The following is a 24,941-nucleotide window of genomic DNA, read 5'->3' as shown; positions in this document are numbered from 1 at the left end:
CTCCATTATGCTGCAAGGCTTGGGAACCTAGAAGAAACAAGGTCTGTTTGCTGTCTGTCTCTTTTCTTTGTGTTAAACTGATCTTGTTGTGCATTATTACTGAGGACCAGAATTCCTCAAAGTCCTCATTGGTACAGAAACCCAGGAAAATACAAAGTATGGACCTTTCTTCCAGTCCTCACTTTTGGAAAGACAATCTTTTGTATTAAGGGTTTGGTTAAGGTTTAGGATTTAGGGTTACGTTTATGTTGCGGGTTGGGGAGAGGGATGTGAGGATTTAGGCTTTATGTTAGTGGTAACGGAAAATAAGCTTTTATATATGACTCAGTTGTTACTTTCCAAGACACCTTGGCAGGTAACGCACTAGTAATATGTGTACTTTTGTGGATGCTTTTGTGTTAGTGAGTCTTCTCTCTATCAGCTTACTCCTCTCTCTTTTTCTGTCTTTTACTCTCTACCTCAGCACCTCCAGTTGTCAGTACACGGGCTAATGGAGGAGCCAAGAGGCCACAGAGATATAAACAATCGTCTTCAGCGTCAGAACTCAGGGTCTCACGCGAATGTCTCCACTCACACAGGCTCCAACCGAGACCTCCACATGGAAGACCACCGAGGCGGCCTTAGCCCCGGTCAAAGCCCTAATAGCACCTACAACCCTGGGCCTCGAAACAGCTCCATCTCTCCACACAGCTCTGGCTTCACCTCCAGCTCCAACCCCAGACACCACGAAGCTGACATCCACAGCCCTGGGTACAGCTACGGCCAGGGCCCCAGACACAGCCCCGCTAACACCCTCATTGTTGGGCCCAGAAACAGCCCAGCCCCTCGTCTCAGCCCTCCCCGAAGCCCCTGCATGGTCCCCGGGTGCGACGGCTTCTCCTCCCCCCCTCCCCTGGATCTGACGGAGGAGAACTTCAGCCGGCTGCAGTTGGAGCATGAGCGTCAGGCCAAGGAGTTGTATCTGCTGAGGAAGACTATGGAGGAAATGGAGCTCAGAATTGACTCCCAGAAACAGACGTTGGGAGCCCGGGACGAGTCCATCCAAAGACTGCTGGAGATGATACAGGGAGGAGGGAAGGGCCCAAGAGGCAAGAGGTCAGATATCATCACTATGGCAACAGCACGCGAGGAGGCGGATTCCCAGCTAGGTCATCTGGAGGACATGTTGGATCAGAGGGAGAAAGAAAACCTGCAACTGAGAGAGGTGTGTGTGTGTGTGTGTATGTATGTTGGGGCATGGGGTTGGGGCATGGGGTTGGGACATGGGGTTGGGGCATGGGGTTGCTCTCTGAAACTGTTGACTAATTTCTACCATCTAGTGGAAAGTTTTACTAATTGCACCCTATGCCCTTTCAGACTGACTGAATCCAGTTGTTGAATCACTGTTTTAATATACACTTGTGGGACATTATTGGAAAAAAAGCATACACCCGTAACAGTGTATAGTTAAATAAATAACAGAAAAAAAAACATTGACAGAATTCAAATAGAATAAATGTTGTCGGTCATGCAGCCTTTCGGATCCTGGTTAAATGCTATATCTGACAGGCATCCTCTCTGTGCTCCTAGGTTTTTGCCTGTGTGTGTTAATGATCACGTTCCTTTCATGCTTGGAATGATTCATGTATTGATTTCTTAAAAATACACTGTTATTGCTTAAAATATACATTACTTAAAAATAAGGCTTCATAGGTGCATGAAGTCTAGGCTGGGCTCAATTCCAGAAATTCCAGAAATAAAAATCCTGACTTATATTTTGGTCTGAATTGACCGGAACTGAAAAGGAATTGACTCCAAACCCGATGAGTATTTAGACACACATACAGTTAGGTCAAATATTTGGACGCTGACACAGTTTTCATAATTTTATCTCTGTACGCCACCACAATAGATTTGAAATGAAACGACCAAGATGCAATGAAGTGCAGGCTTTCACCTTTAATTCAAGGGGTTGAACAAACAAAGTTGAAAAATTAACACAATCATAAAAAAAAGTGTTCATTTTTAATACTTTGTCAAGAATCCTTTTCGGGCAGTGAGTGCTTGAAGTCTGGAATGCATGGACATCACCAAATGCTGGGTTTCCTTCTTTGTGATGCTTTGCCAGGCCTTTACTGAAGTTGTCTTCAGTTGTTGTTTGTTCGTGGGTCTTTCTGCCTTAAGTTTTGTCTTCAGGAAGTGAAATGCATGCTCGATCGGGTTGAGCTAAGGTGATTGACTTGGCCATTGCAGAATATTCTTCTTTGCCTTAAAAAACGAATGTGTTGCTTTTGCAGTATGTTTTGGGTCAATGTCCATCTGTAAAATGAAGCGCCGACCACAAGCACCTTGTGGTGAACCCTCTGTATTTGTTCTTGTGAAGTCTTCTCTTTATGGTTGACTTGGATAATGCTATGCCGACCTCTTGGAGAGTGTTCTTCACGTGGATGGATGTTGTGAAGGGTTTTTCTTGACCATGGACATCCAGGCTTTTTTGTGTTGCAGAGCCCACCAGTGCGGAATGTATCAAACTGTTGATTTGGCCACTCCTAATGTTCCTGCTATCTCTCTGGTGGATTTATTTATTTACAGCCTAAGGATGGCTTGTTTCACTTACATTGAGAGCTCCTTTCACCGCATGTTGTGGGTTCACAGCAACAGCTTCCAAATGCAAATGCCACACCTGGAATCGACGGCAGACCTTTTACCTGCATAATTGATTATGAAATAAATAGGACTAGCCCACACCTGAAAAACAGCCCACTCCATGAAACAGCTTATGACTCAATTGTCCAATTACTTTTGGTCCCTTGAAAAAGAGGGGCTACATATTAAAGAGCTGTAATTCCTAAACCCTTCCTAAAGTCCAATTTTGATTGGAATACCCTGAAATTAAAGCTCAGAGACTGCACTATATGCCTGTATTCCTTATTTAACTGTAACTTTCATATATTTTGGTAAACAGCCTAAATAACTTGTCAGTGTCCAATTATTTCCAGACCTAACTGTACACACACGTGGTCTCACACTCCATGACTGGGACACAAATAGGTTGCTCCCTGCTCCTTAGGTTATTTTTAACTCCTAAATCTTCTTAGCCTTTAATTTTGCTACCTCTTTATCTGTGTGTGTGTGTGTGTGTGTGTGTGAGACACATCTGGGGCCTACAGGCTTACTACACCACGCCCCTTGCTGCCCCAGGTGCTTCATGGGATATCCGCTCGTGCCAAGTGTTTGATGGCCGGTGGGATTAAGTTGAAGAGTGGCATGGACTTGTTTGGGCCTATTAGGAGTCTATATGTGTGTATATGTGTTGGTGTGTGTGCACAGTGAGAGATATGTGTGTGGGGACCTATCCATGCGGCATGTGTAGAAGGTGAGTCCATGTGAGTGTGTGTACCCATGTGTGTAAAAAGGGAGAGTGTGTGTGTACTATTTCTAACTGGATTTCAGCTTATCAGGCGCTAGCATAGAGTGAAGGGGGTTGTAGGGGAGAAGGGAGGGGAAAGGGGCAGAGTTGAGACAGGAGACAAGGTATTTTTCTTGGGTAGAAAAACAGAGTTTGTTTGGACAAATATTAATCTATGATTAATGAGCGAAAACACAGCGACCTCCCTGATTGAGGGAAGAGAGTTGGTTTTCTTTTTTGAGATGGAGATGAGATGTGTGTGCACATACTTATAGCAATTCAAATGATATCTTTGGAAATTATTAATATATCCACATGCTGCATACTTTTTAGGCAGCTAAGCTAAAGATTTGACATTTATGGAATTATGGAATGCCAAAGATTAAAAATCTAGACCCCTGTCAGAGTCAAAAAAGCACATTTCTTAGGTCTTTGTGTGTTTTATTTGTGACTATGTATGGCCAGTTTCTATTTGGTGCAACTCTTCTTTAAATTAATTAGCTCTAAAGGAAACGAACTCAACTACCTTTCATTACTGCAGCCATTACTCTCCTTCAAATTGCCTTCCCTGTTTAGTTTTTGCCAAATAGTAAAAGCCCCTATTTTCTCCTAGCCATGCTTTTTTTTAAACAGGATAGAAGGGGCTAGACAGGGGGCTTTCTCAATCATTAGCAAAGTCAAGGGTGTGTGTGTGTGTATGTGTGTGAAGGGCTTTCTCGAAGCTCTTCAATTTTATTAAGTGAAATTAGCACCACATGTTTTTGTTTATATTATCATATTTTCTTAAAGTTGGAATTCCTTGTGCGCTCACTGACTGTCTTTGTGGAATAATTCCCTTGGGGGAACCCTGTGTGTGTGTAGAGGTGGCAGATGTGGTTGGGGCTGGGGTCTGCAACTGGCGGCCTGCGGGCCAAAATCGTCCGACAATTTATTTTCTTTGGCCCATATCATGTGTATAGTAAAACAAACAAATAATATAATGGTAATAAAGTCAAATATTATTTTGTGGGAGAATTTCCTTTTTGGTCTAAAAAATTATATAAAACAGAGTTTTCCAAATGTAAACTGAGCTTCCTATGTGGGGTCGCCTGATTTGACAATGGGGTCACAGGCTAAAAAGGCGCTCAGGAACACATGTATGTGTTAGGACACAGTGGACAGGATCACTGGGAGGATGAACAGAAACAATAATTCCGTTCTTTCTACACAAATCATACACAATTATTGCTTGAGGATCTTCATTGATGTTATTGTACTTTCCAATCAATGAATTTCAACCATACTTCCTTCAGATTTTTATTCGATTACAAATTTGTCTAGAACTGTTTTTGACAGAATGACCTAACCCCCAATTTAAAAAAATGATGTCCATTAATTGGTTGGGTCAGACAAAGAACATTGGAAAACCACTGTTAGTAAATCAAATGAATTAATTAAATCATTTGTTCTTATATTGCAGCCCCTTGATTGTTCGATTTATGAAAAATCATCCACCAGCTGAATCTATGTAGTTGCCTGCGCCTGGGTTAGGCAGTTGGTTGGGATAGGTTGCTGGTTTGATTTCCAAGGTGAATTGGTTGTTGTGCCTTTGATTGAAACACTTAACCTTAAATGCTGCTGTGAGTAGCTCCGAATAAGTGCATCTGTTAAATGCCTAATATATAAATTTGTGTTTATCCGTGTGTGGGTCCGTGAACTGGCAGCACAAATGTGGGCACACCTGCCTTTGTCTAAGGACCTGATCTTTCTCTTCGCTTCCCTTATCTTACATTGTTATCACTGTCCTGTTGTCTCTTCCATTTGATTCTGTTCTGACTCTCAATCCTCCGTTGGACTAACTTAGAATGTACTCAGATGGGGGTTTTTATCCTCTGATTTTCTGAAGGGCTTCCCTGGCCTGGTCTGCTCTTTTCTTAAGTAGCTCTATAATTTCTCTGTCTGTGTGCGGGTGGGTACTTTGCTGTGTGCACGCGTGTGTCTGTGTGTGCTGTTTACAGATTTGCAGTACTTATCTTCCCCACTGAGTGGCAGCATTTAACAAGGTTTTATAAATGGTCTTAAAGAGACCAATTAAGAGGGGCGACCTGGTTTGCTTAACTCCATCACTGGCTAAGAATGAAAATACAGGAACATTATTAGCAAACCTAAGTTCAATGATTGTGTAAGCATTACCCATTGATAACAGCAACCATCACACACAGACGTGCACGCACAAATGTATTCCTTGTGGAGACCAGACCTAAACTTGACCCACAAATCCATGTTGACAATTCATTTGCCCTAAACCTAACCTTAAACAATAATGCCTCTACATAAAAATGACTGTCTTTGTGGGGACCAAAACAATTACACACTGACTGTAAAATGTATGAATCTAGGCTTAAATTACCCATCCTCCATCCGTTTAGTCCCACTAGACCCAATAATATCAGTTTGCCTGTTACTGATCTAAACCTAACCTGCCCCCTTTTTGTTACTGATCTAAACCTAACCTGCCCCCTTTTGTTACTGATCTAAACCTAACCTGCCCCCTTTTGTTACTGATCTAAACCTAACCTGCCCCCTTTTGTTACTGATCTAAACCTAACCTGCCCCCTTTTGTTACTGATCTAAACCTAACCTGCCCCCTTTTGTTACTGATCTAAACCTAACCTGCCCCCTTTTATTACTGATCTAAACCTAACCTGCCCCCTTTACCTAGCTTCCACTACAACAATGTCCATCCCTCCTGCCTGAATCCCAGGCCCCGTCGCAGCCCAAACCTCAACCTGCTGAATGCTGTCCTAACTGGTGTCAGGAAAAAAAAGATCAGGGACTTCTGTAAACCTTTACATTGAAGCTGCTACAAACATGGAAACACATACACACACACACACTTCAAAATCTAGCATTGAGAGACTGTGTGAGAATGGTAGTGAGTGAGATCTGTTCATGAGTAGGGAAAGGCCGGTGTCCTACAGCTCTCCTGTTTGTACAGGGCTTGTTTCAGGGTCTGACCAAGCTGTTTTTGGCTGCGTGTGAGAGGGTTTCTCCCCCTTGCTCCTCCCCCTTCTCATTCCCTCTCTCCATTTTATTTCTACCCTCCTGACTGAAAGTTCAGAAATGTCACTTGTTAAGTGGTTGTAAAGGTAGGAGATCTACTGTCTCAGCCAAGCCCTCCACAAACTGTTCTCTCCACTCCTCTTCTCCCTCTCTTTCTCTCCTCTTCTCGTTTGGTCTGGTTCAAATTAACTTTCATCCTGCAAGCATTATATTTACCTCTTCATCTTCAGTTTGGACACACTCCCTCTCACACACACATCCTCTTGCTGCAGGCTGATATGGTATCAGTTGTGGTTGTTCTAATTGGCATGTTGTAGTCTGGTCTCTTCATACGGAACTCTTTAAAAGCTGTCTTCTGATTGGCTGTTCTCTCTCCACTAACAAAGCCTCTCAGCTGTCATTAAATCTCCATTGTAAATGCTAGCAAACCAACACATACACACTTCTCTCTCTTTCTCCCACACACTTCCTCTCTCACACACACATGCACCCTGAGCACTACATACTTGCCACGCTCTGCTGAACCCCCAGAATGTTAGAGAGGAAGAGTTTATCGGGACTAAATTATACCCCCCCACCCCCCCCCCCCCCCCACACACACACACACACACACACATATCTGAGGAGCTTTGATTTTCTCAGATTTTTTCCTTTGTCTTTTGAAACTACACTTAAAAGCCTATAGCTGATAGGCGGACACATTTAAACACTTGGACCTTTTTCCCCCCTTTTACTGAAGCGATTGATGTGTGTGTGTGTGTGTGTGTGTGTTAGACACTGCTGCCTCTGGGCTACAGTTGAACCCTCGGCCCATTTCCTTTGTTCAGGATGCCGGCAGCCATTGATATAACATTACTCCTGATGCTATTAATTCCATATGCCTACTGCCTTGACACATATGGGCCAGAGCGATGCTTTGATGACATGCTTTCAATGACTTCATGTCCTTCATGGTGCAATCCGTTGTTGGGAGGATGGTTAGATTCAAGTTCTTGTATTTGTGTACGGTGAACAGAGGTTCAGAACAGAGGTGTGTGTGTTTGTAAGTATGTATATGTGTACTTGTACGTGTGTATGCACTCACACTGACTCTGTCTGAAGTAAGTCTGACAGCCATAATCCTCTCTCAATCATAGTCAAAACTTTTGGCAAGATAACTGTCTAATGTATTATGAGTTGACTTTGTCTAGAATGTGGTCTTCAGTGATCTCAGCTGTTCCTTAGTCCCTTGGATATTACATGTTCATCTCTGTCAAAGTATATGTCCTTTGTATTTTAACTTTGATACTCATGGCCCTCTTTCCCTTGTCTTTCTGTTTATTAATGTATCTGCATTTTGTTTTTACATTGTAGTACCCTGCTAAATACTTTAATTTTATTAAAGTGCTTAATGAAAAGCATATTAGCCTTTTTTGTCATGAATCTTGTTCTCGAATCATACCTGCACCAATGGTATGAATCATTTGATTGGTGGACTCAATGATGAATGGAGCTGAAGTTCCAATTCTGAAGTCCCTCAGTTGAAGTTTGAAATGGTATTGGTGAAGGTTAGGATTAAGGTAAAGGTTAGGGTTTAGGGTAGGGACAAGCAGTAAGCTTACTCAAAGTTACTCTAATAGCCCAAAGCCAGTGGAAATGGAAGCTCGGCCCTCAATTTTGAGGCGACAAGTCACATCATTTTTGCCTTGGGAGCAGATCTGCCTGCTGAACATGATCCATTAGACAAACATTCCAACCTGCTCAGTGCAATACAAGTACCAAACCGATTTTACATAGAGGTCTGTAATCAAAAAAATCATTTGTTATTGATTATTAAACCCAGTTTCTAGTGGGGTGTTACACCATCTTCATGTGCCTGTTTTGTCTTTAAAAAAAAATTATTGGGGAAAGGTGGTCGCCTGCATCTTCTAGGATTTCTGAGGTACTTTAATTTAGTGATACTCACCTGTTGTAAATTGATTCAATACACATTAGCCTGGAATTCAGTATTTCATCTGTGGTCTTTGTGAAACAGTATAGTGCTAGCTAGTATCTGTGTGTCTGTATGTGAGATAGGACTTTGGACAACCCAGAATTGTAACTGTAATACATACAGGTCTACCAAGAGAAGGCCACTTGCAATTTGTCTTTCATTATTCCCATATGTACATCTTAACCTCAACTTGATTTCTCTCTTACTCCTTGTCCATCATGGAATGAAAAGATTAACAAGACTCGGTCAGGTCTAGATGTTATACTTTCAGATTGACCGGCAGAGCTGGGTGTACGCCCTGTGTGTGTGTGTGTGTCAGTGTTATCATTTATTATTGATAGGAGCAGCAGCATGCAGATAGCGCATGTGCTAGCTGAAAGTGTTGCTAAGCGAGAGCTTTTGCTCGTTAAAGACTGTTGAAAGAGCCTGCGAGAAAGAGAGAGAGACTCTGAGATAGATGCACCTGTAGCCTTTTCTGCTTTTAGCTCTGTTAGCAATAGCACTTTGAACAAACACCTTTCATTCAACTAATGTAGACAAGACTGAGATATATATTCATATATATATATATATATATATATAAACAAAAATCATAATTGTGAAATCAACAGAGACGAAGAGCAGACAAACTGACAGAGACTCTTCTACCCCGCCAAGCAGTTTGTGTGACTGTGAGTTAGTGTGCGTGTGATAAAATGATGAGTCGCCAAGCTTATTTTTACCGGGTCCCTCCTCAGGAACTGCACAGGAGGAACCAACAAGACCCTACCAAGACCAAGGCCCTGCAGACTGTCATTGATATGAAGGTAGGCCTTATTGTTGATATTTAAAACTCCAGGCTTGCACCCAGCAACCATAGTTAATCTATTATGATCCCATAGCCTTTTCATTTTGAATGTGAATTACTGAAAGCCTGGAAAGTGAGCACAGTTAAATCACTTACTAAACGCAGAACGGATCCCATTATAAAAAAACTAGGTGTTTTCTGCATACAATAGGAAGACGCGTGTGCACATGCAACCATGCCAAATAGCGTTCATTTCTGTTGACTGGGGTCTGGACGGGGCCATTCCCAGGCATAGCTCATACTGGCCCATGCAGAGTGGAACACTTATTCAATTTGTTTCAAATGTCACATATGGAAGCTTTCACTCTCATCTCAAGCCTTTGAAGTCAGTGCGAGCTGTGAAAAATGCAGTTGCCTCCACATGTGAGCACACACGCACATGCGCACACACCCTCACACTTTAGGTGTTAATTCAGCACATGACTCCAAGTATGGTTGTTTTATAGCTAAACCACAGCTATGTTTCACACATTTTGCCATTTGTCCTCCCATTAACAGATTTTTAGGAGAGTGGCTGAAGTTCTTGATGGTGCATTTATGTCTTTCTACGGCAATATTAGTGGGAAACAGTCAAACAGATGGGCAAAAGAACCAGTCAGATTCACCCAGGGAATCAGACAGAAAGACAGAGAGGTAGTGAATGGATGGAGAGAAAATCGTTTCTATGGTGATTGCTAGAGGTTGCCACATGGAATGTTAGGTTTTGTGTGTTAGTCATTTGAGCAAAGCTGGGAGATTTTTGGGTAAACCTTTTCTATGTTGTTCTTAATAGTGCTTCATTGCATTGTTTGTGACAGTTTGTGTGTGTTGGTTCTGCAATGTGTGTTGTCATGGTTGTCTGAGACACGTGTGTTTGTGTTATGTGATTTCAGACCACAGCGCCCCCTTTCTGTTTCGATCCTGATATTATCTGGCAGGTACAGTACATGTCGTAGTACACTGAACCGGGGGTGTCAAACTCATTTAGCCAGCATTAGGCTGTATTCAACCTTCAGCTAGGTGCTCGGTCGACTAAGGGGTTCATGCTTCTTAACTGTCTAGTGGGTATTTCAGTATTTCAGATTATTTGCGGCATGACATTATCAAAATGTTTTAAACACGCACATTAATTAGTTACATTATCATTATGACAGTTAAAAATTATTTAGATTGAACTATTTTAAGTTTGGCCCTACACATCCACCTGCAAATAAACAAATAAACCTGGGCCGGATATGGACCCCTTGTGGGCCGGATATGGACCCCTTGTGGGCCAAATTTTCACACGTTGGCTGTAAGTTTGACACCCCTGATTCATCGTAAGTTGCTCTATCCTCCTCCTATAGCAATCCTCAATGCACAAGACACCTTCATATTGTGTCTCATAAAGACTTTGGCAACTGTCAGTGTGAATTGTTGTTAGCTCCAGATTGTGACTGTACAGTAAACCTGTCTGCCCTTCACTCGTCTCTTTCTTCACTTTGGTTTCTGAGTCCCTCCAGTATACCTTTGCATGGTTTTGTTCAACGATTTTTCAAATTTGTCACAGAAATCCAGTGACAAGGGAAAAAAGTGTGTTGGCGGGTGGCTTGATTGCACAAACAACTATACAATTGCAGAATCCTGGAGGGAATAGTTTTTTTACTGTATGAAGTTTCAGTGAAGAATGAATGTATGATATCACACAACTACCATAAACTGGAGCAGCAGGTTGAAGAAGTCATTATCAGTGTATTGGTAAACGGCCTTTACTATCAGGTTTCTTTGTGTTACTATCTGCAACAAACAATTTAACTTTCATGGTTAATTTCTATTTATTCCCTCTGTGAATGTTGTTTTTGTGCATGGTATGTTTTACCTGATTAAGGAGGAATTGCGCTGATGCATGCATGCATGTTGTGTTCAGCATGGTAAAACAATGACCTCCAGATCTTCAGACTGTGACTTAGGTTGGGAGATATATAATATTGTTAGGGTTTGATGTGTGCATAGGTTTGTGCATTGGGGTGCTGGAGGAAAAAGAAAGATGCTATGTGTGTAAATTGTGTGAGCATGTACTGTTGGATGGTACACATAACTATACCATAGTGTTTGTTGCGCGGGCAGCGGCTGGTTGGGTGATGTCAGAAGAGTATCGTAATTGAGGTCAGATGCTTGCATGCAGCCTGTGGTAGCCTGTGGTCTCTGCTGATGCCATCATGCAATCTGCATCCATTTATTCCATTAGTCCTATCGTCTCCTCCAAGGTTTACCATTTAACGCATGTCTCATCCTATGGAGCTAAACAACATCAGGGCCTTTCCCTGACACATTCTTCCATTCCCTCATAGATACTGTGTGTAGAGGAAGAACTACAAGCTGTCTTGGAAGTAGTCACTGTGCTCCCATTTATATTTAACCGTGTCATTTTTGTCATTTTCATGTGTGCTAGGACTGGGTTGTTCTTGCTTTTGACTGATCCCGGTCCAGTATTAGAGCACACCTCTCTTGTTAATTTATAACCAATTAATAACCACTGTACCGATCGTGCCAATACTGTCAAATCAAATCAGAGGTTATCATGGTGTACGTGGGGTTGGATATTACTGCGGGTGGTGTGAAATGCTTGAGTTTCTCGCTCCAACAATAATGTAGAACGCTCAACGAATAAAGATAGTCGATGGCGCAGACGAACATGGTCACCCTGTCTCTAGCTCCATGCCAACGTTGCTCATTGTCCCTGTTCCATTCTGCTCTTGGCTCTTCGGCTCTGTCTCTGGGTTTGGAGCCGGGTTGTGATGTCTGCTTGAACTATCTCCTCTTCTCTCTTCTTTTCTACATGACACCAACACACTAACATTATTGAGTGCTGTGGGAGCCAAACAGTCATCAAGGCTGCTTATTTGTACTGTAGGACACTAAAATCTCGTCTCTGGAGAGGAACATCCGAGACTTGGAAGACGAGGTGCAGCTGATGAAGACCAGCGGGCTGCTCCACCCGGACGACCGTCTGGATGAACTGAAACACATGGACGTCTACAAGAGCCACTCCAAGTTCATGAAGAAAAAGGTAGAGAGAGCCACACTGATTTGGCCCCGCTCTTGCTCTGCTTCTTTGTAAGCTACTGCCGTTTCAGCATGTTGCATTGTGACTGACTCATGGTTATAATGGGATGTCAGTGTCTATGCGCTCTTCTTTGCTGTGGTCCGTCTGTGTATGTTTACAGTGGCTGTTGCTACGATGTCTTTACTTCATGGCTCTACTCTATGTGCCTGTTCCACCTTCATGAAAACCAAGAAAGAACATCTCCAGCGATATCAACTTAGATTTCCTTAGCATATATCCTTGGTATGAACTGGCATTCCGATGACCAAGAAAAAGATTGCATGACCCGCTTTCTGCATGCCCTATACTGTTGTATAACTTTTCTGACACCTGTGTGTTTTGTCTGAAACCGGTGTGTTTTGTCTGAAGTTTGTGTTTTGTCTGAGCCTTTTGGTTTTGCGTGAAACCTTTGGACATTTACTGTCTCTGGCCACAATGTTCTGGTTTTTCAGCCAAGACCCAAATGGAATGAGCTGTTTCTAACTTTCAGAATCTCAGAGTGTACCAGCTATTTCAACAAACTCTATTCACCTTAACCCCTCGCTTTCCGCCTCCAGCTTTGGCTTTCCTCCAGCTCTTCTTGGTCAAAAAGCACAAGCCATATTTGTTTGTGATGGTGTTGGTTTGTACTACTTCCTTTGGCAGACAGGAAGTTGCAGTATTATAATAATTTTTTTTCAGGTTTCTCTAATCCAAGCTTGTTTTAAATTAGATTCAACTTTGTCATTGAACAGTACAAGTACAGTACAACGAAATGCAGCTAGCATCTAACCAGAAGTGCAAATGGAGGGCAGAAAATGTACTAGTATTTACAAGTATTAAGTATATGTATATTACAAGTATGTATAGATGTGCAGTGAAGGCAAATGCAGTACAAATGGCAATTATAAATGTGCAGTTAAGGCAAATAGAGGAGGGGAGAAAACTTACAAGTATTAAGTATAGTGTATGTTACAAGTGGGATAAATAGTTGTGTGGGTTCAGATGGCAATTCTACATGACATTCTAGATGTGCAATCGAGGCAAATTGAAGGAGTAAGGTGCATGTGCACCTGAAATGCAGGGACAGCAGCAGTGACGTTCCCAAGGTCATAGGCGCCGATTTATGTTTTCCTCCGTGGGTGCTCATAGGCGCACGCCATTTATATATATATATATATATATATACACACACACACACACACCTATATATACCTATATATACACACATATATATACCTATATATGCACCTATGTATACATATATAAACGCACTACGCACACCTATTCATTTACTTATTAATAAAGCCGTAAAGTAGATCTTTCAAAATTTACCACTTATCACAAATACAGGATTGGAGATGAAAAGTTTAACTGACACGTAGGCCTAACCGCGATCAGTTCGTGGGAAATTAATGTTTTGCGCTATTATCTAAATATCGATTAAAAAAAAGACTCATAGTTTCTGGGAGTTTCTCCCTAATTTCTGCTACGAGTTTTTGATAGTGGCATTTTTTCATCTGAGAAACGCTGTGATTGGTGGATAGGGAGCACCCGGAGCAGGCGACTGGTTATGTCGCTGTCACTAACATCGACATAACCAATCACAGTGTGACAGACGCTTTACATATCACCAACGGCAAGTTTAATTTTAAATGAATGTAGCCTACTGGCGGACTGGCACACGTGGGTGCTCGTGCTCTGTATTTTCGTGGGTGCTCGCTATTTTCCGTGGGTGCTCGAGCCCCGGAGCACCCACGGTATCGGCGCCTATGCCCAAGGTAGACACGTACCTGTAACAATTGAAAACTTTGTGTCCGGTACTACAAAGGGAGTAGTGCAACAAGGTTCCTGAGAGGTGTGGGGGGGTGCATGGTAAGTGATGGGTCACAGAGTTCACAGTTCTCCGGGTCACAGAATTCAGCAGGGTTACAGTGGCTGCAAATAAACTGTTCCTGAGCCTGCTGGTGTGAGACCAAAGAGACCTGTACTGCTTGCCTGATGGTAGGAGGGCAACAGATTGTGGCATGGGTGTGAAGAGTCCCCGATGATCCAGCGCGCCCTGTGCAGACACCGCTTGCACCACCCATTGCAGGGCCTTCCGGTCGGCTACGGAGCAACTGCTAAACCACGCTAAACTGCGCAGTTTGTCAGAATTCTCTCCATTGTGCAGTGGTATAAGTGGTTTATTGTTCTGTGGTTTATCGATATGCCCATCACAATTATTGGCACATGCAAAATAATGCGCTAATAATGCAGCATAAGCATAGTTATAGACACTCGTAAAGACTTATGAAGACTAGTGTTACTAAAAATGCAATATGTTTCCTAAATCTTTGAGGAAAGGTTTCCCAGTAATTATGAAGCAGTATGTTTCTGTACATTATAGGTCATAATAAGTATGTATATAATGCATTATGGGTATGTGTATACAAAATGACCAATCTTCATGTGTCTTTACGAGTGCATGTACACCGATCAGCCATAACAATATGACCACTGTCAGGTGAAGTGAATAACACCGATAATGTTGTTATCATGGCACCTGTCAGTGGGTGGGATATCTTAGTCAGCAAACGAACTTTCTGTTTGCAAAGTTGATGTGTTAGAGTGACTTTGACAAGGGCCAAATTGACAAGGGCCACTTTTGATAAGTACTGACCACTGCAGACTGGGAATACCCCACAAGGGCTAGACTGATTGAGAACACACCTTGTGATGGCTAGACGACTGGGTCAGAGCATCTCCAAAACTGCAGCCCTTGTGGGGTGTTCCCAGTCTGCAGTGGTCAGTACCTATCAAAAGTGGTCCAAGGAAAAAAAAACTGTGAACCGGCGACCGTGTCATGGGTGGCCAAGGCTCATTGATGTATGTGGGAAGCAAAGGCTGGCCTGTGTGGTCCGATCCAACAGACGAGCTACTGTAGCTCAATTTGCTGAAAACGTTAATGCTGGTACTGCTAGAAAGGTGTATGGGGCTACGTAGCCGCTGACCAGTCACAGCGCCCATGCTGACCCCTGTCCACTGCCGAAAGCACTTACAATGCGCATGTGAGCATCAGAACTGGACCACAGAGCAATGGAAGAAGGTGGCCTGGTCTGACAAATCACGTTTCCTTTTACATCACGTGGATGGCCGGGTGCGTGTGCGTCGCTGGAAGACACATGGCACCACGATGCAATATGGGAAGGTTTGATGCTTTGAGCAATGTTCTGCTGGGAATCCTTGGGTCCTGCCATTCATGTGGATTTTACTTTTACACATACCATCTAAGCATTGTTGCTGACCATGTGCACCCTTTTATAGCAACAGTATTCCCTGATGGCATTGGCCTCTTTCAGCAGGATGATGCGCCCTGCCACAAAGCAAAAATGGTTCAGGAATGGTTTGAGTAACACAACAACAAGTTCAAGGTGTTGCCTTGGCCTCCAAATTCCCCAGATCTCAATCCAATCAAGCATCTGTTGGATGTGCTGGACAAACAAGTCCGATCCATGGAGGCCCCACCTCGCAACTTACGGGACTTAAAGGATCTGCTGCTAACATCTTGGTGCCAGATACCACAGCACACCTTCAGAGGTCTAGTGGAGTTCATGCCCCGATGTGTCAGGGACCTACACAATATTAGGCAGGTGGTCATAATGTTATGGCTGATTGGTGTTTAATGGTGTATAATGTGTTACACATATGGCCTATAAACAGTGTTTCCAAAAACTTTTTTGTTTCATCTTACACTTAAAATACAGTTTAAGAGAAATCTAACCTTGAATAGAAATGAAACTGTTTAAAGAAATTCATACAGCTATGGAACAAAAGTCAAAATGGAAGGTTTTGAGTGAGGATCTCTTAATTTTAACAGAAGGGTTAAAATTAAGAGATCACCAATTAAGAGACCACTGCAAATGCAGTGACATTTTTCATTGATAATTTCAACTTGTCATCTCATGGATTAGAACCAGCAACCTTTTATTCACTGGCCCAATGCTACTGAGCACTAGGCTATCCTGCCACCCCTAATGAAATTGGCATTGGAAACCACAATGCATCTCTTTGGTCATGCATCAGAGGACGCTGCACCAATCACATTCTACCTTAACATGGCAGCTCTATTTAAGTTGATCACCTTACATAGAAAGACTCTGCTAATATACCTGCCAGTATGTGGTCACATTATCTTTTAAACCTCCCTCCACCCCAGTCTACACCTGTTTGGTTCTGTGTTTCCTTCACTACATACCCATATTGATAATGAATTGCATGTTCTGGCGGTGAGTTATCCTGAAGGATCAAGGGGAATTCGATTTCACCATTAGCGTGCCAGGAAAGAGCATTGACTGGGCTGAGCAAGAGCTCATCTTCTATAGGTGTGTGACAACCAGGAGACCAGAGGTAGCAGAATGAAGAGCTTGGTAAGGGATGTCGGGTTTTAGCATAAACTGGAGGAAAGTATCATCAGTTCCCTTAATGCTCTATAGTTAAGACCCATGGTCTTATAGTAGATTTAAGCTTAAATTGGAAGCTGGTAGAGTTTGCAAAGCAGTGGGATGACGTGAGCTTTGGAAGCTTGAACACCAGACAGGCTTAACAGTTCTGTATACGTTGTAGCGGTTTGATGGCAGGGAGTCCAGCCAAAAGAGAGTTAGCTGTAGTCCAGACATGAAATGACAGGTTTTAGAGAGTGAATCAGGAGCGAGTCGCTGATTTGATGTTTGTGTAGAATGACAGGGTGTTGTCCTGAGTCAAGCCAAGATGCTTGTATGCTGTGAGGTAGACACTTTGGAGTGTGATGAGTGGTCTTGGATCAAGGAAGGCCTTCCCTGGTTGGTCAATAAGGAGAGTCATTATACTGAAAAAGTAAAAGTGTCTAAGTGGAAATGATACCCAATGAGAAAAAGCATGAAAAAGCATATTATTTTTGACTGAACAGAATATAACAACTAGAATGGATATGAAAACCACTCAGTTTATTAGTTGCTCAATGAAGTCTCTAAGAACTCCAGGGTAAAATCAGGGGTTTCACCGGCCTCTCTTTCCACAATCAGTATCGAAGTGCATGAGTCAACCATCAGGATAAAATACTGCACAAACTGGGGAAAAGGAATATCAAGACATGACTGAAATTTACCAGACAACACCTGGGTAAAGAGTCAAAGATGGAGTTGTTTGGCCACAATGTCAGATGCCATGTTTGGTGAAAAGTAAACAGTGCCTTTTTTACAGAAGAACATTATACCAACCTGGAATCAGTGCCGTTATGATGTGGTGCTGCCTTCCTATGCCGGGGCCTGGCTTACTTTCTGGCATTGAGCCAACCATGAGTTCCTAATTGTACCTGAGAATATTGTAGGGGAATGTGAGGCATCTGTCAAAAAGCTGAACTGAACATGGATCAACAGGACAATGATCCAAAGCACACAAGCAAAACTCAACTGACTGTGCATGCAGGAAAACCCTCGAACATGACACAGTTAAAGCTGTACTCTAATGAAAAGTGGGAAAATATTCCTCCCAGTCGGCGTAAGAGACAGTTGCAAGGAATTTTAGCCAAATATCCAATTATGTAGAAGAAATTCCACTTTCTGTGGGATGTACCTAATTTTTCACATGAATTTATGAAAGGCCCATGGTTTTATAGCAGATTTGGGTTGCATAGCACTTCAGATTGTTTTATGAGTGTCTATTATGGCGCAGGATCGATGAGTAGTGTTTCATGTGAACATTTTTCTGTGTTTTAAATGGGGCTCTTTGTATGCTCCATTAGTCAAGGCATTGGGAAGCTCCTGATGCAATCATAAAGGGATGTTTTTTATGAATGGGGCTACGACAGACGGCTATGAGCTAACAACGGCAGAGCAAAGAGCTCTCTCTACACTGAGACTGGCCCGGAATGATATACATCGTTGTGACGGCTGGAGTTTGGTCTCAGAGGCCTCGTCTTTCCACACAAAGTCACACACATATGCACAGGGACACACACTGACCCCCCCCCCCCACACACACACACACACACACACACACACACACACTGTTAGTCATATTTATCACATGTATCCCTCCTCTACATTATCTTCCTGGGACTTGGTCTTTCAGCACAGGTGGAGGTTGGTGGTGAGCAGGAATCAAAGATGGGGACATTGAAGCAGAGAACAGGCTGCTCTGATGTTGGATGGGGCTGCCTCGCTGGGTCTCTGGTTACCTGTGTTCCTTACTGACCTGCTTATCTGGGTCAGAGTTCCAACTAGGCCTGACCTAATATCACTAAACTGGCCCCTTCATGCCAGTGTATTTTCAGTTCTCCAGAATAGAGGCCATCATTTGCAGCTGGCTGTCAAACAATGAATTGTATGTAGATTCAACAAACTCTGTTCTATGTGGACAGCATGCTTTACTGCAGGTTGAATTTTAGAATGTTGGATATCAATTCCTGTCTTTTGGCATGCACATTTATCAAATGATTAATTGTATGTTACACAAATATAAATAATATATATTTTTAATGAATACATTGTTGTTGCGTATTTTGGAAATTCTGCAACAGTGAGGTTCCAGTTTATATGAACACTAGTAATTCTCAATTATTTTTAATGCAGGTTAAGAGACTACAGTGTTTATTGTTGGAAATCTATTGTTGGCTGTATTTCAGTAGTGACTTCAAGTTGCCTGTGATCCAAAAATTTATTCGGTTCTGACTAGGTCTTCAAAGAAAGTTCATAATATTGTATCAAATTTGTGTGTACATACATTTTAACTTAAGAATATATGTATTCTGGTTCAGTTATCTGCCCAAATGGTGAGCAAATTCACAAAAGTTTACAAAAGTTTTATCAACATTATTGCTTCTTGTTGAGCAAACTCACAGCTCTAATTGCAGCTGGTTGACTTAAATATGTGTGTTGAATCAACAGTTGTTTATACCGTGCACTCTCATCTGACCAACTCTTCTCCAATAACTCTTCTACTTTTCCATCTTACTGTGCCTGCTTCTGCCCCTTCTTCCTCAATCTTTCTTTCAATGTCTGTCGAAGTGAAAAATAATCAGCCCAACTCGCTCCCCCTCTCTCAATTCTAACGCAATTATGTGCTCCCTGCTGAGCACAACAATTAACAAATCTCCCACAGAAATCAACCTCTTGCATTTTTGGCACTCAAGTAGAGATGACAATCTTTGCATACATAAGCAGCCCACCCACAAAAAAAGCAACAACAACGGGGGATAAAAAAAGCAACAAAAAACAGACTGCTCCATTTGATTTTCTTTTGCGGTTGTTATGTACGGTTTTTTCACTTCAATTACACAATTTCAAAAGCGATCAGCAATCTTAGAGATATTTGTGTGTAATTTAGCTTCTTAAGTTTTTCTTTTCTTTTCCTGACACATTTTGGATGATGTTGTTTACATGTAACTTGTAGTAGGAGTGTCTGATGGAGAATAAGTTCTAGTCTATTAAATCCTGCAATATGGTATCCACCTCTTTTTAGTATAGATGTGGATCTGTGTCATGTCCTGTATTTGACTGTAAGAGGAGATCTGAGGTCATAGGTATCAGCTATTCATTGACATGACTTTGACCGTATTCTCTGATTTGTCTTTGGCAGAAAATATTAATGTTTGACCTCCGACACAAACCTGAGCTGTATGTCATATCAGCATCACTTTTGGTCTATCCTATAAAAATCGTCTTTTTTACATGCGCGTTCATAAACTTGTTGCGTGTGTTCAAGGGACTCTTTGTGTTCTAGTTGCATGTGGTTTTAGGTGGGTGTTCTAGTAGCTTTTGCTTCAAGAATTGTTACGGCGTTGATAATGGTTTAACAGGCATCTGTGTGCGCGTGTTTTGACGGACAGGTAGACCAGCAGAAGCAGGAGCTGAACAAGAAGGAAGCAGAGATGCAGGCGCTACAGACCAAACTGGATGCTCTAACCAACCAGAACTCAGATTGCAAACAGCACATAGAGGTGCTCAAAGAATCCCTGAATGCCAAGGAACAACGCGCTACCACTCTGCAGACTGAGGTGAGTGTTTTCCTTGAAACCCTGTGCACGGAACACACACTTTCAGACTGACTTTGAGACTGGCATGTGCTGATCTTACCCAGTCAAGGCTCTCTGTCCAGCCAGCACTGACTGACTGCTGTAGCAGTTCTAGCTGAGGGAGGCTGGCTGCGTTTTTCATCCCTCCGCCTTTGAAGTCCCTCTTCTAATGATTTTATCATAGCTGATGGGTTGAGGCGGGGGGTGAGTGGAAGAGGGGCGGGGGCGCTGTAGGGCAGGTTAGCATTTTTGCTCCCCCAAACTCTGACGGAGTTGGAAGCGATACTTTAGATGTCTTTGTGCACAGCAGTGTAGAAAGCGGCCCACTAACGATGTCCACTCTTCATTACAGGAAGCAATTTTGGCCAAAATTAGGGTCTAATGGTCTATACATGTGCAAGGAATTTTGGCGCAGGGGTGAGCCGAATACATCATACTTAAAGAATTGGCTTTCACTGGATGGTGTTTGTGTGTGAATTTGTGTGTGTGAGTTTGTCTGCATGTGTATGTGTTTCTAAGTGTGTTTTGTGTGTGTGTATTATTCAAAGGGTTAAAAAATAACTGGCTGTAATGCACCTGACACTGGACACTTTAGTTGAACATAAGAAGCCTTCTGGGATACGGAAGGCTGTAATGGGATCTGTCAGTCCTGATCAAGCACACAAGCATGCAAACACACACACACAACCTGTCCCAATCGCTCCCCTCTCATCTCCGGCCTTCCGTAGTTTTCCTCATTGGCAAGTCCGTTTTTCCTGGAGTGGGAATGGCTTGGGTTTCCTAAATGATTTCTTAAGGAGGGTTAAGTGGGTGTAGGATGAGACCGAGGTGGGGCAAAGTGCCTGTGTTCCCCAGGCATGGGCCCGCATTCCACTGGCCGTTGTCAATCACGATGGCGGAGAGAGAACAGACATTGAAATGTTCTCATGGCATTAACCCCCCACCAACTCATGCCTACGTATCGTTTGGTCATTCCCAGCAGTCACCGCTATAGCCCCCACTCACGTCGTTTACCCCCCCCCCCCCCCCCCCACACACACCCACAGACCCAACACCACTGTTTGGTTTTATCATAGTGGATTAAAGCCCCAACGTCTGGGCCAGGCCCCACTGCGACTGATGGTCATTACACTGGGGGGTAGGGTTATGGGGGTTGTGGAAAGAAATGAAGAGATGGCTGGAGAACAGAGAAACCACTGTGATTGGGCTAACATTGAGGAATGGAATGGAAGTGAAGAATGGAAGTGCATTTATCAGTCAGTCAAACTTAAGCATGGCCCATAAATGGGTTCAATTTGAATCCATCTCTTGGCTTTTAATCTGAGAATTGAAGAAAACAAGGGTTTTGTCTGTGTTTAAGCACATCATTTTGAGTGTGCCGCAGATGCAATTGGAAATGTAACCCTGTTCTATGTGTGGGGGGTGGGTTTGTGTCATGTTGAAACAGCACACCTGCCGATCGGGTAACCAATCATGCAGCCTTCGTGCATATTTAACTAGCCATTCAGGAAGTGACAGGATGCAGACTTATCTTGGCACTGTGCACTGAAGGGTTTATTATCACTGTTTTACTTTGAGAAGCCACACAAAGATAATGGATTGATGGGTTTCACCGTGCTGTCTTTGTAAACAGGCGACGCATGGAGTTGAACCCATCCCTAATGCCTGTGGAACCTGTTCAGTGGCGGAGGGGTGGTTATGGCATAGGCCCACTTTGAACCTTGCACTGCTGCGAGTTAACGTGTTGATGAATCAGTGTGAAAATAAATCCCTCCTGTGCAAGTAGCCCTTCAGAAATATGCAAACACGTACGCTGGGGGGGGGGGGCATAGAAGCAGAAAAAAACCTGCCACTCAAACTGTCACAATACCAGGGAACAGTATGATGCCCTGTGTGTTTGTGGTCAGGCGCTTGTTAACCTCTGTCACCCTGAACCATGTCACACCCATACACACTATAGAAGTGTATGAATGTGTGCTTGCTATGTTTACAACAGAACATCTATTTATCTGTACACTGGAAGCCAGTGGGCATACAGTTCTGTGTCGTGTATTCCAGATCGAGTTGGTAGACCAAGTTTGTAAGATCATGAACATGACTATGAAATGCAATAAATAATTGAATGACTCTCTCCCTTGACGACCAGGCATGTGATCATTATTTCACCACTATACAAATGGCTGATTTCTAACAACACTGAAGCACAACTTTGAAACCTGCTCAAATAAAACTCTGTTTTATACTACCATGTTATAAACTGCTTTTCGTGTTGTACTGGGATGTCACATGCCATACTTAAAAACAGAAGTCATTGCTGAGAAGGGTATTTTTTTTACATCCAGTTTTGTGTCTGTGCGCGCGTCTGTGCGCATGCGTGTCTGTGTGCGTGCAGGTCTGCATGTGTGCATGTGTTGTTCTTTCCTCATTCTCCATGTGATGAATAGCCTGCAAGGGTAGTGAGTCGTGAAAAGAGATGTGGTCTGAACCATGCGAACACACTACCATTTAGACTCTATCCATCTCTTTTTCGGCTCTTTCTTTCTTTCTGTCTCTCTCTCTCTGCCTCTAGTTTGATTTTGCTGTTTTTCTGTAGTTATTTCCAGGATCAAACTCAGGCAGTATATTAAAGGGCATCTGAGGACGTCAAGGCAGGTGAGAACCTTAATGTGGGCGGGGAATTAGTTGCCATGGCTACGATAGTCAGGATTAACCCCGGAATGTGTAAAATCCTAAACACTCGCCAGTAGAGTTGGTTTGAACAAATCTGGACTTGGAACAAGCTTTTTGTTTTGATGTTGTTGACCATTTTAAATGGTTCTGACCTGCTTTGAACTGCTTCAAATAGGACTCATTCGGCCAAGTTTAAACTCATTCGCCCTGGTTCGACCGCTGTGGCCGTTCTCCAGCTGTCCCCTGATCCCTGGTTCCGCCTGTGCGGTATTGGACGTGGTGCGAGCAGGGGAGTGTCAGGGCCCCCCAGAACAAACATGGTGTGGTCCAAAGTAAAGCCCCTGCGTACAGCGGAAGCCATGTGGAAAAACCATAAAGCTGAGTTCTAGGGGTCAGAGTGAGGATGAGATGTTTAATGGTTTACACAGAGGGACACTCAAACTTGTGTGAGGCACAAATTGTCAAAAACATGTGGACGCTCACGCTAACCTCGGGCAGACATTCTGCATGCTCAAACACACATGACACTCTAGGTCATTAACTTTGCAGTCCTCCCAGATTGTGCACTCCTCACGTGCACACGTTCAGAAACAATGTCCCCACCCAAGATATTTCCTATTGCGCATCACGTTCAGGTAACAGGTGTGTGTTGTTGGCTTGAAACGGTGGTAGGCCACGGGGTCAATGAAGAAACGGACACATGTATAAACACAGACCCCCCACCCCCACACACACACACACAAAAAGTTGTTCTGCGGTTTTTGTGCTGAGCGGAAAAAATCTTGCCCGGGAAATCATATGCTACTGTGTAGGACTGTTTATGGACAGAAAGTGGTGTTGATCTTAGCTTGAGTTTCTCTTGTGAAATTTTCAGACAAGACTTAGATTTTTGAATTCTTCATTTTCTAAAGTCCAACCCTAACAACAACAAACTGTTGCTTATTTTTAAATGGTATGTCCTTATAATTTGTTTGGAATAACTGATTTAGAATATTAGGTCTTGGATATGGATTTTCTCTCTCACACACACACACACACTAAGACACACACACTGTAATGAGGAACAGGAACATGCCATGTCTCCTGTCTGTCAGCACTCAATTACCCAGCAGCCTTTGCAGTGCTGACAGCAGTGAGTGTGTGTGCGTGCGTCTCTGTGTGTTTGGAGAGACAATGGCTACCATTCTGTGGAGTTTGACCTCTTCTCTCCTCAGGGTCACTGTGATTACCTAAGGCCACTTAACCTCTGGAGTAGAACCATCACACACACCAAACTGTAAAGCCTAAATGTGGCACCTACACTGTAATTCCAAAATATGTCAAACTGCAGACTTTGATCAAGTGCAGAGTCAACTGAAGTCCAGTCAGCGGTGAGCTGAAGGCAGAGTAAGCCCTTAGAACCCCATCCTGAGTCCCCAACACCAGCCCCCACACAGTTACTTCACTCCGCAAACCCAGTCAGCACAGCAGTCAGGGCAGCTTTACTAAACCCCCCCGACCACCACCGTCTGCTCAGACCTCGATGAGAGCAAACCCTTTCCTCTATATTTGTCTTTGCCCCACGGTCGTCTTTCTCTCTGAGGACCAGTGTGTGCATCACTAACTCCCCTTCTGACATGTGGTAGCAATTTTAACCCCGTTTCTCAAATGCAATACACACACACACCCTTGCTCTCTCTGGCACACATACTTGCTCTTCCACACAGACCTACATTCACGCGAACGTGCCTACCTGTATGTGGTGCGGGACAAATATACTGTAAGCAGCTCCTGTGTCTGTCTGCAGGTATTCCCTTCTCGGTCTCTCTGTCTGTCTATCTGTCTGCCCTTCTCGGTCTCTCTGTCTGTCTGTCTCTGTCTGTCTGTCAGTCTCTTATCTGTCACTTTCTTATCTGTCTGTCTGTCCCGGTCTGTCACTGTCTGTCTGTCTTTCTGTCTCTATCTGTC

The 24,941-nt window shown here is 43.2% G+C and overlaps 1 protein-coding gene across 2 annotated transcripts in view; it reads left to right on the top strand.

Annotated features, from left to right (window-relative positions):
• LOC105013995 (ERC protein 2) overlaps positions 1-24,941 on the top strand; it is a 274,188-nt gene that overhangs the window by 6,030 nt on the left and 243,217 nt on the right. Inside the window, exons 3-8 of one of the 2 annotated variants that reach the window (XM_020051576.2) lie at positions 18-41; positions 464-1,204; positions 9,140-9,208; positions 10,122-10,166; positions 12,122-12,277; positions 20,139-20,306. In XM_020051576.2, the coding sequence (XP_019907135.1) occupies positions 18-41; positions 464-1,204; positions 9,140-9,208; positions 10,122-10,166; positions 12,122-12,277; positions 20,139-20,306 (1,203 nt within the window). The remainder of the gene's footprint in view (positions 1-17; positions 42-463; positions 1,205-9,139; positions 9,209-10,121; positions 10,167-12,121; positions 12,278-20,138; positions 20,307-24,941) is intronic. The other variant, XM_020051575.2, reaches the window with a different exon arrangement.

Source organism: Esox lucius, chromosome 12 (genome assembly GCF_011004845.1).
Source record: "Esox lucius isolate fEsoLuc1 chromosome 12, fEsoLuc1.pri, whole genome shotgun sequence".
Lineage (NCBI taxonomy): Eukaryota > Metazoa > Chordata > Actinopteri > Esociformes > Esocidae > Esox > Esox lucius.
The sequence above is the reverse complement of the archived record's forward strand: the minus strand, read 5'-3'. Positions and strand labels throughout refer to the sequence as shown.